The 15,933-nt window shown below is 39.5% G+C and overlaps 1 protein-coding gene across 1 annotated transcript; it reads right to left on the reverse strand.

The window, feature by feature from the left end:
- Positions 1-974: 974 nt before the first annotated feature.
- Positions 975-2,420, reverse strand: LOC130405721 (uncharacterized). Its single transcript, XM_056610887.1, has 7 exons — positions 2,339-2,420; positions 2,085-2,234; positions 1,841-1,992; positions 1,588-1,724; positions 1,384-1,477; positions 1,119-1,247; positions 975-1,028 (listed from the first exon to the last, which is right to left on the reverse strand). The coding sequence occupies exons 1-7, from the start codon at positions 2,418-2,420 to the stop codon at positions 975-977; spliced, it is 798 nt and encodes a 265-aa protein (XP_056466862.1).
- Positions 2,421-15,933: the final 13,513 nt, after the last annotated feature.

Here is a 15,933-nt window from a genome sequence, read left to right on the forward strand (position 1 = left end):
GTGTGTGTGTGTGTGTGTGTGTGTGTGTGTGTGTGTGTGTGTGTGTGTGTGTGTGTGTTGTAGAACTTTGAGTGATGACAGAAATTAGATAGATAAAAGGATACAATGATGTTTGAGGGGATGCACGGCTGCAGTGTGTGTGTTTGGGGGTGAGTGATGTTTCAGTGTAGGGTGGCGTTGACAAAGGGGTAGTGAGTGTGGGTGGAGTGGAGTTGGGGTGTGTTGGTGGATGTTTGGAGTTTGAGGTGTTGTTGGCAGGGGGGTGGGTGGTGGTGGGAGGGATGAGGTTTGATTAATGTCTAGTGTACCTTTTGGAATTTGATGAGGTGATGAACTGCATTAGATGCAGATATCTTCCCTGGCCTCTTTCGTCCCTGTGCAGATGGTGGTAGCAGATGTAGCAGCAGTATGATGGCAGACATGTCACTGTCCCAGCCTAGAGGCCAACAAGTATCAGGTTAACATTATGCCATAATTTCCCACCATCCTCAATATATTTAGCAACATGCTTCTCCACATTCAAAGACTTACCTTTTTCAACTTCAGTAGATGTCTCAGCGTTGCGCATTAAATCAAGAAGGTCTGTGGAGGGGACCAGTCCATGGCTTTCCTTAATGACTCCTGCTTTGAAAGTGGTAGGCCACCTCTCCATGAACTTGTTGGCAGTCTGCTCACCAAACATCACTCTAAAATCTTGTTCTATCTGTAGTTTGAAAAAGAAAAAAAAGAAGAAAAGGAGGACAACCTGAGTTGGTACCTTGTGCTACATTTTACAATATGTCTCAGTATTCAATGAATGTAGATGCCATACCAGTCCTGGTGTGTCTAGGAACCGTGGAAATACTGAGAAGACCTCTGCTGATTTGTTCTCATCATTGACCATGGCATGGTGGCGGTATGCGAAAGTGACTTTCATCATTTCACGGATGGTCTCCTCATCAGCAGTGTGTCTCAACAAAGCGATTCCTCGTCAGTCAGGACTCTGTCGGCAGTAAAGGGTCTAGTACGCCCATGGCCTGGCCCACTACCTTTAGAACAAGACAATTTTGTTGTTGCTGTTAATAACTACACAGTTTCATATCCTCCTTTAAACACATTTCACAGGTTGATAATTCCACCTCATGATAAATATTACCTTTAGGAGATGTACTAACTGCAGGACCTCTTTCCTCAGCAGCTTTTCGTTGAATTGTCTTCAACCGCCATGCAATGTAGCCTGAACCACTTTCAGGATCGTAGTAATGTTCCTATAATGTAGGCACAGTGTGATATATACATTCATATGATCTCTGAGCTCTGGATAAAAGCGTCTGCTAAATGCATAAATGTAAATGTAAATCTCAGCAGTTCCAAGGGCAAATATATTTTAAAACCTTTACTTACATAGCCATTCTGTGAATATGGGTCTTCAAGGTATGGAAACAGAGCGACAATCCCCTGTGCATACATCACTTTTACACTCCGGGGCGGCGATGTCCTGGTGTATTCAATAATCAACATTCATAGATAGCATTGAACAACATGATCTAAACAATAATTGCTATGTTTAAACAATGTCTCATGATAACATATTTGATCCATACTTACCCATGTGTTTCCGTCATCTCTGCAGTAAGTATGTTGATGAGCTGTCTTCTGGTTGAATCTGTAATTGATTTAGTTTTCGCATACTCCTCCATGACACGGTCACCTCCAGGCTTTGTCGTCAAGATTTTTTCAATCAGCTAAGAAATAAAATGTGCAGTGTTGTATTTTGAAAAATACTTGGAAATTATGAAACAAATAAGATGCACCTCAAATTAAACATGTGAATCAAACTCCCCACACACACACAACTCACAGCTTTTGCTTCATAGTTAGTGCGGCAAGGCCTTTTAGGTTGACTTCCTTCGGCTGCAACTGGCTCCTCAGCTGGGTCACACAACGAGAAGTTGAGGATCACTGTGTCTTCAGATGCAATAGAGCATGGAGATGACGTGGACTGAGGGTAACCTGAGCATTGGGAAATAAGAACACAATTACATAGTTCAACACTTCCACTTCAACGATGTGTGTGTAGTCTTATGCAGGTAGGCAGCAATTACCAGGTGCTTCATTGGCCAATGAAATTAGGAAAGGTCCATGGAACTCTTGTACGATCTCCTCAAAAACCTCAGAGTCGACCTCTGTGTTAGACTGGTCATAAACCTTGATGTCCAACCATCTGTCTTCAGCAATGTTAAATTTTAGACTCACTAGAGTAAAAGAAATAAACAGTGCACAAAATGTTCTGATGAGAAACAATTGCAATATGCCACCACTTGATCAGGCTACTTTCAATCCAAATTTAGTGACCAACCTTCTCTCAAGAAATCACTGAATGTTAGTTCAGGCAGCTTCATGTACTTCTGCACTCCGCCAAACGAGACACGCAGCAGCATTTTCTGTTAAATTTAAATTTAAGGAAGGTTGAATAACTGTTAATATCCATCAAAATATTCTCTGAAGAATCAGAGCAGTTATTAGAAAACGTAATGGTCTAATAAACACTCACAGACTTATGGTATTGTAACGCTGGGTGTAAGTTAGCGTCACCTTAATAAAGTCTATTTTTGGGTTCGTGGGTAAGAACAGCACGGGGACAGCTTCTTCAGAGCAACTTGTATATGTTTTATTCTCCGCTCAAGAAAACAGACAAGTGGCACCCTTGTTGCCGGTAACAAACTTGAAACTAGCCTCGTGTGCGGCGTATCACTCCGCCCAACCTAACTACGGTGAACCCTATGGATACAAACTACATAGGAAGAAGTAGTTCCCCAATCTAAATAATAATATAAAGAATATATTTATCAAATCATTAACCATCATATAAATCATATTTTCTTTTACACAATTATTCACACAAATAAATCTCCTCTTACAGTATCAATAGGTTGATATACGGGGTGCTAATAAACTTGTTAGCTGAGAGTATAACCTCGTGTCTTTCTAATGACTTTCTTGCCATTCAGCAATTGTCTAAATTACTCTCAATGTCTGGTTTCAGACAGGCACAAGTCAAGCACGACAACATAACATCTTGCAAATTATTTCAACTTGGGCAGAAACCACGTTGTCAAGCTAACTTGCTAACATTTTGGTACGTTAACCCAACGTCACCCATCCGGCCGAACAACTTCAATTATCACTAACCCATACATTGCACGGTGTTAACAAGTAAATCAAGTCTGAAATGTGTCATTTAAATGAATTTCGTTATCAACTGTATTACTTCTAAGTTCTTGACGTGGTATTGCAGTAGAATGCATCTGAACTTGAAGTCAGTGAGGCATATTGATTAGCTAACTACATCTATGCATGCCTAACTTAACTTAATACGCCTACCATCGTCTATCATCGTCAATGTATTGCAAAAAGTTGGTCGTTAGTGGAAAAATATCTAGCTAGATGGTGAAAACCTACAAATATTCATACAAACTTACCACGATAGGTCTGCTAGTGGGGAGAGAGACGATTTCCAATGTGCCACTGCCAGTTGGATCCAGTTCAGTTCTAGTACTTTCGCGGGGAATCATCACCATGTAGAGTAGATTTGGTCATTGTGTGCATGTTGGACTTAACTCTCACTTTTGACACTACTATTTAGACGATTTTAATCTGTACATTGTTATAACTACTCTATCCAGAGGAAAATAGGTTTACTCTGCAATAATGACACTCCATTTTTTACTGTGTACATACTACTCAAATACATACTGACATTCCTTCTCTCTTTACAATCTCAGAATGCCATTACATTCTTCCTTTATCTTCTTTCGTTGTTGGTATATTACTTGCTGAACTTGATGAATTCGGTGTTCCCGCTTCTTCCGCGCGTTCTGAAGGTTCTGAAATAGCGCGAAACCGCTAACGTTGATGGGAACTGTAGTTCTTAATGCTGCGTTCGCAACGTCTTTCTACCAGTAATGCTTTTCCATGTTGCAATGCATTTTTGTAGACAATTATGGACATGGTTAGAAGGTCATGTCATAAGTCAGACCAATCCTGTCACTGATGGCTAGCATACATGTTTTCACCATCTCTCAGTGGCTAGAGCTACGTTAAAGTTCACTTAACGTCAGCCAGCTTGCTAGCAATAACGTAACGTGCTAACTTACTCCCGCCGAACACTGCACATTGCTAGCAACTAGTACAGCCTAATAACTTTTTAACAAGTCCAACGATATATTCCCGCTTACACAGTAGGTTTATTATCAGGGAGTAAATTTTTCACGAACGTTAACGTCATAGTCTAACCTGAGAGTATTGAGTCATGCTAAAAGCTTTGCTATAACCTAGCTATTACCTAACGTTACAATACAAAATAGACAATTACAACTTAAATAAGCACAAGTTATGAAGCAAATATGAATTATGATAAAATAACAGGTGTATGACTAAGTCTTGAATACCCCCAGACAGTCAAATTAAGCACTTACCTTCTACCGTCTTGTGAAAGAAAGAAATGGCGCAGGAGAAAGTTTTTTCGTCTTCATCACGTCCTGGACAACCGTTACGTGAGGGCGTGGCTTAGATAATAATAATAATAATGCATTTTATTTAGAAAAGCGCCTTTCAAGTCACTCAAGGACACTGTACATCACACACAATAAAACACACAATGAAATATACAAAAAACGTGATAAAATAGACATAGAAAGGACAACATAATAAGTTAAAATACATAGGGCAGAATGGCAGGAAGCATGGAGGTTAGAGAGAGTAGGCAGTCCGAAACAGGTGGGTTTTTAGTTGTGCTTTGAAAATGGGGAGAGAGTCACAGTTTCGGAGGTCGGGTGGTAGAGAGTTCCAGAGATCTGCCTTAACACCAAAAAAGCTTAACACTCTGATTTGACAACGCAAATAAGTCACAGGCAACACTAGCAGTGCTATTTCATAACTGCGTGGTGTTAAAATAACACCAACACTCTATATTCAACACCGTCCCTAACATTTTAACACTCATGTATTTGCTGTGTAGTTTACGACAAAAACCACCCAATTGACGGCAGCTCCTTTGCCGCGTGGTTTTTAGAGCCACGAGTATTAGAGGCTCTAAATAATATCATTTTTTCCCGCTCGGCTCTCGCCGCTTCATGGCCTTGAGGCGCTTCTGTCTGGATTCGAAATCACATCGCGACATCAGTCAGGGTTAGGTGCTTTGCCAAAGACACCTCGATACACTGCTTGGTGAAGCCGGGGATCGAACCAACAACCTTCAGATTACCAGCCAACCCGCTCTACCACCTGAGCTACTGCCGCCACACAGTGTACTATATATATTAACAATCTAAATGGCAGAGTTAGACCAACTCCAGACCTCCCTCCAGACGCAGACAGACTGTCCTAGCTCACAGAACCAGTGAGTCATCGTCACTCTGGTCAAGGCTAGTGCTTTCACCTCAAAAAGTCGCCAAAAGTCACCAATAGCAGCTGAAAAAGAAGCTAGATTTGTCGCTTGTCGCTGTTTTGAAAAAAAGTCGCCAAAGGGGTCTGAAAAGTAGCTAAATATAGCGACAAAATCGCTAAGTTGGCAACACTGCGGTTTGGTCCAGTAGTCGTAAGCGTCTTTGTATTTAATGCGCATGCGCAGGCTTGTACGTAACCTTGAAATTGTACATTTGTCTGAACAAATATTTCTAAATTGAGCTCCTAATCAAGTATAACAGTGTTTTAGGAAGAAAACAAAAAAAATTATTTGGATTGAATGACAAAATTATTAATCAGTTGAATACACAACCTTAAAATTTTACATTTGTCAAAATGGATATTTCTTAATTGAGCTCCTAATTAAAAATATCTATATTTCACAGTATTTTGAAATAAAAAAAAGTTATTTTAAAAATAAAACAAAAAATGTTTATTTGAATTGAATTACAAAATAATAATCAGATGAAGTACGGCTTAAAACCCTTTTAGGTTTTTAGGAGTTGGTCTAACTCTGCCATTTATATTGTTAATATATATTGTATATTGTGTGGAGGCAGTAGCTCAGGTGGTAGAGCGGGTTGGCTGATAATCTGAAGGTTGTTGGTTCGATCCCCGGCTTCACCAAGCAGTGTATCGAGGTGTCTTTGGCAAAGCACTTAACCCTGACTGATGTTGCGATGTGATGTCGAATCCAGACAGAAGCGCGTCAAGGCCATGAAGCGGCGAGAGCCGAGCGGGAAAAAATGATGATGATGTATACAATAATGAGAAACAATTATTTGATTAAATTGTAATCTTTTTGATTGGATAAACCAAATTATTTCTGATAGATATTTCTTAAATGAGAACCAATTGTTGGAGTGAATCAATCTTTTTTTGTTTAGGATTTAACATACGATTTAAATGTATTAACTTCATTCAAAGAATAGAATTATACTTGGTGCCAAGTTGTATTATTTTGTTTTTATGAACATAGGAAATATTGTTTGAGGCAAGCTATATATTTGTCATTGGCTCAAGTTATGTAATATAGATGTGAACCATTACCCATGTTTTTTTTAATTGGTTCAACAGAAGGCTTTTTCCAGTGTACCGCTGAACCTGCAGTAGAGAGCCTTGACCAGAGTGACGATGACTCACTGGTTCTGTGAGCTAGGACAGCCTGTTTGTGTCTGGAGGGAGGTCTGGAGTAGGCCTAACTCTGCCATTTAGATTGTTAATATATATTGTATACAAAAATATGTTATGTTTAAAAATGTTCATGTTTAAATGAGAAACAATTGTTTGATTAAATTTTAATCTTTTTGATTGGATAAAACAAATTATTTGTGATAGATATTTCTTAAATGAGAAACAATTGTTTGATTAGATTTTTATCTTTTAAATTGGATAAAACAAATTATATCGAATGCATATTATGACTTAAATGAGAAACAATTGTTTGATTAAATTTTAATCTTTTTGATTGGATAAAACTAATTATTTCTGATAGATATTTCTTAAATGAGAAACAATTGTTGGAGTGAATCAATATTTTTTTGTTTAGGATTTAACATACAATTTAAATGTATTAACTTCATTCAAAGAATAGAATTATACTTGGTGCCAAGTTGTATTATTTTGTTTTTATGAACATAGGAAATATTGTTTGAGGCAAGCTATATATTTGTCATTGGCTCAAGTTATGTAATATAGATGTGAACCATTACCCTACATTTTTTTAATTGGTTCAATTAAAGACTTTTTCCAGTGTAACAGGGTGGACATGTTATGCTTTACCGCATCAGTCAAGCTTTCTAAAACATTGAAAAAAAGGTTGATTAAAGAGTGATACTTACTCTGCTTCTCGTAGATGATTTCCCTCCAAAAAGTAATGTTACTTGTTGAGTCATGTGACTAGAGGGATAGTCGGAAGGGGGTGGTCAGGGGGACTTGCATCAGAGTAACAGGGGGGACAGTCGATTCAGGGACACAACATATTTTAATTACTTAAAGTCTTAAAAATGTTTTAATCACAAAAAATAACATTTGGTAAGGAATATTATAAACAAAGCTATACAACAATAATGACAAATGTAGAATTTCTTTGATTTTTATTACTTATATTTGTATCTGAAGTTGAGCAAACACGATTGGGGACATGGCAGTTTAGTTGTTTGTGCTAAAGTTGGAGGAATTATTTTAAATGCAATTAATCCTGGGGACATACTGTTGTGTTCTACGGTAGAGGGGGGTTAACTATATAAGATGAGCTTTTAAAAATAAGCATTGGCCAATTTTTACAAAAAATATACCATATAGGCTATGGGGACTCAAATGGCACCGAATACTAGGAATGACCCGGCTCTCGTTTTGAAGAATAATCACAGCGCCATTCGTTTCAATGGAAATCGCGACGGCCTATACTTTAAACATAAAGTGTACATATTTATAATTCGAAATTCGTCCCAGGCTTTATACCACGGATACTCTAGGGTCTATAGCAGGGGTTTTCAAAGTGTGAGAGAGTGAGCCCCCCCTCAGAGAAAAAAATTCAGCTGAGCCCCCCCCCCCCAATTTTTTTCTAAATACCTGTGTTTTGAAAGCTATCTTAATTATTTTGCACATTTGAAACATCTCTGATCATAATTTTAAAACATTTGAAACATATTTTTGAAACATTTGAAACATATTTTTGAAACATTTGAAACATATTTCTGAAACATTACAACGTCTTTGTGACATTTCCTAACACAATTTAACAACTTTATCTCAGCATGTTTTAGCTTAACCTTTTTTAAATACACTTGAACATCTTAATCTGTGTAAACTGCCAGTTTACACAGATTCATTCAGGGTCCCTGACTCTGAATTTTCTGAGTCGAATCAGATCTGCCTTTTCAGTCCAGAGATTCGACTATTCGGCGGGGTTTGTTTACCGGCGTTGCTATGGTGACCTAAATTATTATAAGCAACTGAAAACGATGCCAGTTTGAAACTAAAACTGTGATTCTGAAAAAAGTATAAATGCTATCAAAATTCCGTTTCGATAGTATTGAAGATACAAGTGTGTAGATTTGTGTAATGGTTTGAATGATGGTAAACGGTTGAAAAATGAATGAGTTACGAGTACGACGATGTCTAGAAGTAGGTGTATCAGAATGGGCTGAAGTCTTCAATGAAAACAGCTGAAAACGAAGCGGTATGAAACTAAAACTGTGATTCTGAAGAAATTTTAAATGATATCGAAATTCTGTTTAGATATTATTGAAGATACAAGTGTGTAGATTTGTTAAATGGTTTGCACGAAGATAAACGGTTGAAAATTGATTTAGTTATGTTACTTCTACAGTTGAAGTACGATTGATGATTTGAATCATCGACTTTCCGTTTTTTTTTCGGGTTTATTTTTTTCTCACGTCGCGCCCCACCTGAAGAACTCTGGGGCCCCCCAGGGGGGGCGCGCCCCACAGTTTGAAAACCACTGGTCTAGCATATAGGCCTAACCGCGTTGTCTGATTACAGTTTAATGTAACAGTAAGCTGACAAATAGCAAATTAACACCGCAACTGCAAATTAACCACACAGAGATAACCACACTGGAAAAAGGGTTTTAAGCCGTACTTCATCTGATTATTATTTTGTAATTCAATTCAAATAAACATTTTTTGTTTTATTTTTAAAATAACTTTTTTTTATTTCAAAATACTGTGAAATATAGATATTTTTAATTAGGAGCTCAATTAAGAAATATCCATTTTGAAAAATGTAAAATTTTAAGGTTGTGTATTCAAACGATACGCAAAACCCAGCATTAACTACTGTGGAGGGCGGATACGTCCATTTCGCGTGCATATGTGCATATGATACGAAAAACCCAGCATTAACTGAATGGGAGATGCAATATTTTAGGACAGATTCACCATTTAACGTGTTTCTAATGACATTTCTAGCGAGAAATGTACTTTTCCCTTGAATAATCCTCAGTCAGTGAATGTGTATGATCTAACTATTAATAACTTAACTTTTAATGATATCATCTTGTTAGAAACACGTACGTTTTCGTGAACACTGGATTACGTCGCATTTCAACATAAAATAGCGTGTTATACACACACACACACACACACACACACACACACACACACACACACACACACACACACACACACACACACACACACACACACACACACACTGCATTTCGCTGCCAAATAAATAAATACTAAGGCAGAATAAAGAATAAATTAATTCATTATCATTCAACTTCAACATGCGTTATTACAGTATAGTGGTGGAGGGATGACGTGTGTTGGCCAACCCGGAAGTGAGCGTCGCCCTGGGTTCCCTTGACAAAAAGCCAACGGGTTTTTCCATTTGATTTTGGATTATTGCAGAAAAATTAGCATCTTTGAAGCACCTCCTCAAAAACTGAAAATAAATAAAAATAACTGTGCTCCAAAGAAAGAAATGTAAACCAATGCATTCCGAATGGGAGTGTTTCTCCGATTTTTCCATGCTACACAGAACGAAATGTAAACCCATGCAAATAAAGACTTCATGGTCATAATCATTTAAATATCATTAATCTCCTGAGGGTGGTATTCTATTTTTTTCAACGGGGCTGAATCCAGTCACTTGACCGTCATGGTTGCTATGGTGGTTGCTATTCACCAGCCCCTCTAATCCTTACATGGCTCTAAAAACCACGCGGCAAATGAGCTGCCGTAATTTGTGTTGTTTTTGTCGTAAACTAGTGTCCGATGGTTAAAAAATAGACGGATATTCCAAGGTATCCTTAAAAGGCAGCTTGGATGTTTTTATTTTCTGCAGTTTAGACTTCTTCTATAACCTATTTTTGAAAGCAAAACACCAAGCTCATTGATTTAACGAGGCAGGGTTATTTGAAACAATTTATTAAATAAATATTTATGAGAGGTCATTCCTTCTCCTGAGTTTTCTTCCTATTTATGTCTAGTGTACAACCCTACTGTCCACAAGCATCACCCCCCCCCCCTCCCCATATGGATTTGGAGAATTGTTGCCACGTCCCAGTGGTGGAGGTATCATATATATGAAAGAGGGCATTCAATTATACTACAATGATCAATTAGGAGGCCGAAGCCCTAAAGGAAGTGATGCAATAGGTGACTGGGTCGACGACATTTAAGTAAGCTTTACTTTGAGGTCTCTTATATATCAAAGGGGGTCTCAAAGGACGCATACGCTTCAACCTGTGGCTCCGGTCCTACAGGAAATGACTCAGCAAGTGCTCCATCTCGTTGCACCTGCACCCAGCGGCTCGCTTGCAAGATTTTGGCCTGAAGTTATTCCCAGACCTACACCGTAGCCATCCAACCTGCATATCTGAGAATCAGGCCTCTCTTTAATAATGACAAAATGTATGAGAGAAATACACATTAACTTTTGACTCATAAGCGGCGTGGTGCCGGCTCCTTTTGACCTTTTGACCCCAGACTTCTGGGGGAATAGCTGAATCAATTCATTAGTCAATCAAAAGCATGTAAAGAGGGAGAACAAGGTGTCCTTCAACATCTACGCTTCCAGGCGATTGCAACGGTGCCACACATGAGCATATTCGAACATGTTTAATGGTAGTAATTAGCTGTCGAAATTGGAGGCCTTAATCAATAATGAGCAGCTATTGATTTGCTTCCCGATAGAAATTTGTGACAAATGACATGTTATTTAGCCTCTACACGTTGAGTTGAGTCCAATGACACCAAGCATGACACTCTAGAAAATGGTAACATGTATTTTACATGGTACACCTAGGTCTAGGACATGATCTCGGTGTAGCAAGAGGGCGAGCTTGATCTCATTGGACTCAGCTTAACGTGTAGATGCTAAATAACATGTAATTTGTCAAAAATCTCCATCGGGAAGCAAATCTATAGCTGGTCATTATTGATAAAGGCCTCCAAAATCGACAGCTAATTACTACCCCGAAACATATTCAAATATGATCATGTGTGGCACTGTTGCAATCGCCTCGAAACGTAGATGTCAAAGGACACCTTGTTTGCCCCGTTACGTAACCGGGAAGATATTTTCATACTTCTAATGAATTGATTCATATTTTAAGGTTCTCGGAGTGAGACTTTAAGCGGCTGCAGCAGAAGTGTTGAGACGAAAGATGATATCAAGACATTTATAGAATATTCACATTCACATTATGATTCTTCGTCATAACATCCGACCAAACATCCTTTACAGTCACCAAGCGAGGATTATGAAAGTCCAGGCCCCCCCTTCCGGCACTCAAGGTCCGACTGGGCCAAGTTTAGGGCAGGAAGGGCCCCCCATTCCGGCCCTCGGGGTCCGACCGGGCCAAGTTTCGGTGCGGGGATCCCAGTTAGGCCTTAGAATAAGGTATTCAAATTTCAGGGCGGTAGGACCTTCCTATCTCAAAAACTGTTTTTCCACCACATTCTGAACCATTAGGTCTTGCAGGTAACACATCTGAGGGGCTTTGTCCTTTAGGCCGAAGCCCTAAAGGAAGTGATGCAATAGGTGACTGGGTCAACAACATTTAAGTATGCTTTACTTTGAGGTCTCTTATATATATCAAAGGGGGTCTCAAAGGACGCATACGCTTCAACCTGTGGCTCCAGCCCTACAGGAAATGACTCAGCAAGTGCTCCATCTCGTTGCACCTGCACCCAGCGGCTCGCTTGCAAGATTTTGGCCTGAAGTTCTTCCCAGACCTACACCCTAGCCATCCAACACGCATATCTTAGAATCAGGCTTCTCTTTAATAATGACAAAAAGCTATTAGAGAAATACACATTCACTTTTTGTTATCTCATAAGCGGCGTGGTGCCGGCTCCTTTTGACCTTTTGACCCCAGACTTCAAAAACGTGGCCACAGGCCAGCTGTGACTACACACCTTAAGCCACAAATGTACACCTCCATCCCACAAAAAATGGGGACTAGAAACTAACCTCTGTCTTATTTACATTTACCGTACTGTGGGAGGTCACGCCCCTTTTCCGGCCTTTTCGAGATAGCTAGGGATGCTAAAATGTTTACACACATTTCCCGGGGCCCCGAGAACGACATATCCGAGATTTGGAGTTCTAGCCCTTAGAGAAAAAAAGTTTTCCCAAATGGACTGTAATTTGGACAAAGCCCCTCAGATGTGTTACCTGCAAGACCTAATGGTTCAGAATGTGGTGGAAAAACAGTTTTTGAGATAGGAAGGTCCTACCGCCCTGAAATTTGAATACCTTATTCTAAGGCCTAACTGGGATCCCCGCACCGAAACTTGGCCCGGTCGGACCCCGAGGGCCGGAATGGGGGGCCCTTCCTGCCCTAAACTTGGCCCAGTCGGACCTTGAGTGCCGGAAGGGGGGGCCTGGACTTTCATAATCCTCGCTTGGTGACTGTAAAGGATGTTTGGTCGGATGTTATGACGAAGAATCATAATGTGAATGTGAATATTCTATAAATGTCTTGATATCATCTTTCGTCTCAACACTTCTGCTGCAGCCGCTTAAAGTCTCACTCCGAGAACCTTAAAATATGAATCAATTCATTAGAAGTATGAAAATATCTTCCCGGTTACGTAACGGGGCAAACAAGGTGTCCTTTGACATCTACGTTTCGAGGCGATTGCAACAGTGCCACACATGATCATATTTGAATATGTTTCGGGGTAGTAATTAGCTGTCGATTTTGGAGGCCTTTATCAATAATGACCAGCTATAGATTTGCTTCCCGATGGAGATTTTTGACAAATTACATGTTATTTAGCATCTACACGTTAAGCTGAGTCCAATGAGATCAAGCTCGCCCTCTTGCTACACCGAGATCATGTCCTAGACCTAGGTGTACCATGTAAAATACATGTTACCATTTTCTAGAGTGTCATGCTTGGTGTCATTGGACTCAACTCAACGTGTAGAGGCTAAATAACATGTCATTTGTCACAAATTTCTATCGGGAAGCAAATCAATAGCTGCTCATTATTGATTAAGGCCTCCAATTTCGACAGCTAATTACTACCATTAAACATGTTCGAATATGCTCATGTGTGGCACCGTTGCAATCGCCTGGAAGCGTAGATGTTGAAGGACACCTTGTTCTCCCTCTTTACATGCTTTTGATTGACTAATGAATTGATTCAGCTATTCCCCCAGAAGTCTGGGGTCAAAAGGTCAAAAGGAGCCGGCACCACGCCGCTTATGAGTCAAAAGTTAATGTGTATTTCTCTCATACATTTTGTCATTATTAAAGAGAGGCCTGATTCTCAGATATGCAGGTTGGATGGCTACGGTGTAGGTCTGGGAATAACTTCAGGCCAAAATCTTGCAAGCGAGCCGCTGGGTGCAGGTGCAACGAGATGGAGCACTTGCTGAGTCATTTCCTGTAGGACCGGAGCCACAGGTTGAAGCGTATGCGTCCTTTGAGACCCCCTTTGATATATAAGAGACCTCAAAGTAAAGCTTACTTAAATGTCGTCGACCCAGTCACCTATTGCATCACTTCCTTTAGGGCTTCGGCCTCCTAATTGATCATTGTAGTATAATTGAATGCCCTCTTTCATATATATGATACCTCCACCACTGGGACGTGGCAACAATTCTCCAAATCCATATGGGGAGGGGGGGGGGTGATGCTTGTGGACAGTAGGGTTGTACACTAGACATAAATAGGAAGAAAACTCAGGAGAAGGAATGACCTCTCATAAATATTTATTTAATAAATTGTTTCAAATAACCCTGCCTCGTTAAATCAATGAGCTTGGTGTTTTGCTTTCAAAAATAGGTTATAGAAGAAGTCTAAACTGCAGAAAATAAAAACATCCAAGCTGCCTTTTAAGGATACCTTGGAATATCCGTCTATTTTTTAACCATCGGACACTAGTTTACGACAAAAACAACACAAATTACGGCAGCTCATTTGCCGCGTGGTTTTTAGAGCCATGTAAGGATTAGAGGGGCTGGTGAATAGCAACCACCATAGCAACCATGACGGTCAAGTGACTGGATTCAGCCCCGTTGAAAAAAATAGAATACCACCCTCAGGAGATTAATGATATTTAAATGATTATGACCATGAAGTCTTTATTTGCATGGGTTTACATTTCGTTCTGTGTAGCATGGAAAAATCGGAGAAACACTCCCATTCGGAATGCATTGGTTTACATTTCTTTCTTTGGAGCACAGTTATTTTTATTTATTTTCAGTTTTTGAGGAGGTGCTTCAAAGATGCTAATTTTTCTGCAATAATCCAAAATCAAATGGAAAAACCCGTTGGCTTTTTGTCAAGGGAACCCAGGGCGACGCTCACTTCCGGGTTGGCCAACACACGTCATCCCTCCACCACTATACTGTAATAACGCATGTTGAAGTTGAATGATAATGAATTAATTTATTCTTTATTCTGCCTTAGTATTTATTTATTTGGCAGCGAAATGCAGTGTGTGTGTGTGTGTGTGTGTGTGTGTGTGTGTGTGTGTGTGTGTGTGTGTGTGTGTGTGTGTGTGTGTGTGTGTGTATAACACGCTATTTTATGTTGAAATGCGACGTAATCCAGTGTTCACGAAAACGTACGTGTTTCTAACAAGATGATATCATTAAAAGTTAAGTTATTAATAGTTAGATCATACACATTCACTGACTGAGGATTATTCAAGGGAAAAGTACATTTCTCGCTAGAAATGTCATTAGAAACACGTTAAATGGTGAATCTGTCCTAAAATATTGCATCTCCCATTCAGTTAATGCTGGGTTTTTCGTATCATATGCACATATGCACGCGAAATGGACGTATCCGCCCTCCACAGTAGTTAATGCTGGGTTTTGCGTATCGTATGCACACGAAATGGTCATTTGGCGTATGTAGGCTACTGCACGCATCTTGAAAGTGTCAAACCGTGCGATCTGTGCGCATATTGGTGAGACTGGAAAAGCTGTCATATTCTTAGTTATCACAGACAATTTTTAACAATAAATGTTCTGTACGGAGCTCCTTAAGGGACAATAGGGAGAAAGCTCCCGGACAGAACCTTAGATGGAAGTCGTGCTTAGTGACAAATCACGACAAATACTTCCAATTGATATGCATGAGTTTGAAAAATGTGCTTTTTGACACGAACATTTAGAAAATACGTGTACCTGATCACGTTTCAATAGATTAAATAACGTGACAGTGTCACCTATTTTCGTGAGCCCGGGATGCCTGTACGCCGGCCATTATCGCCCGATTAAATATTCTTCGTCATATCTATCAAACCAAACATCCTTCACATTCGCCGAACGACGATTATGAAAGTAAAATGCACATTTCTCGCTAAAAATGTTTACATAAACACTTTTAATGGTGTAACTATTCTAAAATATCATATTTTCCACCCAGGATAAAAAGTATGTCCGCCATTTTCACAGAAGAATATCCTAAAAAACTATCCAATAGGAAAGATGCTCACATCGTCTATTAGAGACGTAGTGAGGCACCCCCCATTCCGTATGCAGAAGACG

The sequence above is a fragment of the Gadus chalcogrammus genome, chromosome 16 (assembly GCF_026213295.1).
Source record: "Gadus chalcogrammus isolate NIFS_2021 chromosome 16, NIFS_Gcha_1.0, whole genome shotgun sequence".
In the NCBI taxonomy this organism is placed as follows: Eukaryota; Metazoa; Chordata; class Actinopteri; order Gadiformes; family Gadidae; genus Gadus; species Gadus chalcogrammus.

Bases quoted from the DNA above. Each gene is read 5' to 3' on its own strand.
- LOC130405721 (XM_056610887.1), bottom strand. From the start codon at position 2,420: ATGCTGCTGCGTGTCTCGTTTGGCGGAGTGCAGAAGTACATGAAGCTG. The intron at 1,725-1,840 runs GTGAGTTGTGTG...TTTATTTCTTAG, and splicing joins CTAACTATGAAGCAAAAGCT to CTGATTGAAAAAATCTTGAC. The intron at 1,029-1,118 runs GTGGAATTATCA...CTTGTTCTAAAG, and splicing joins AAGGTAATATTTATCATGAG to GTAGTGGGCCAGGCCATGGG.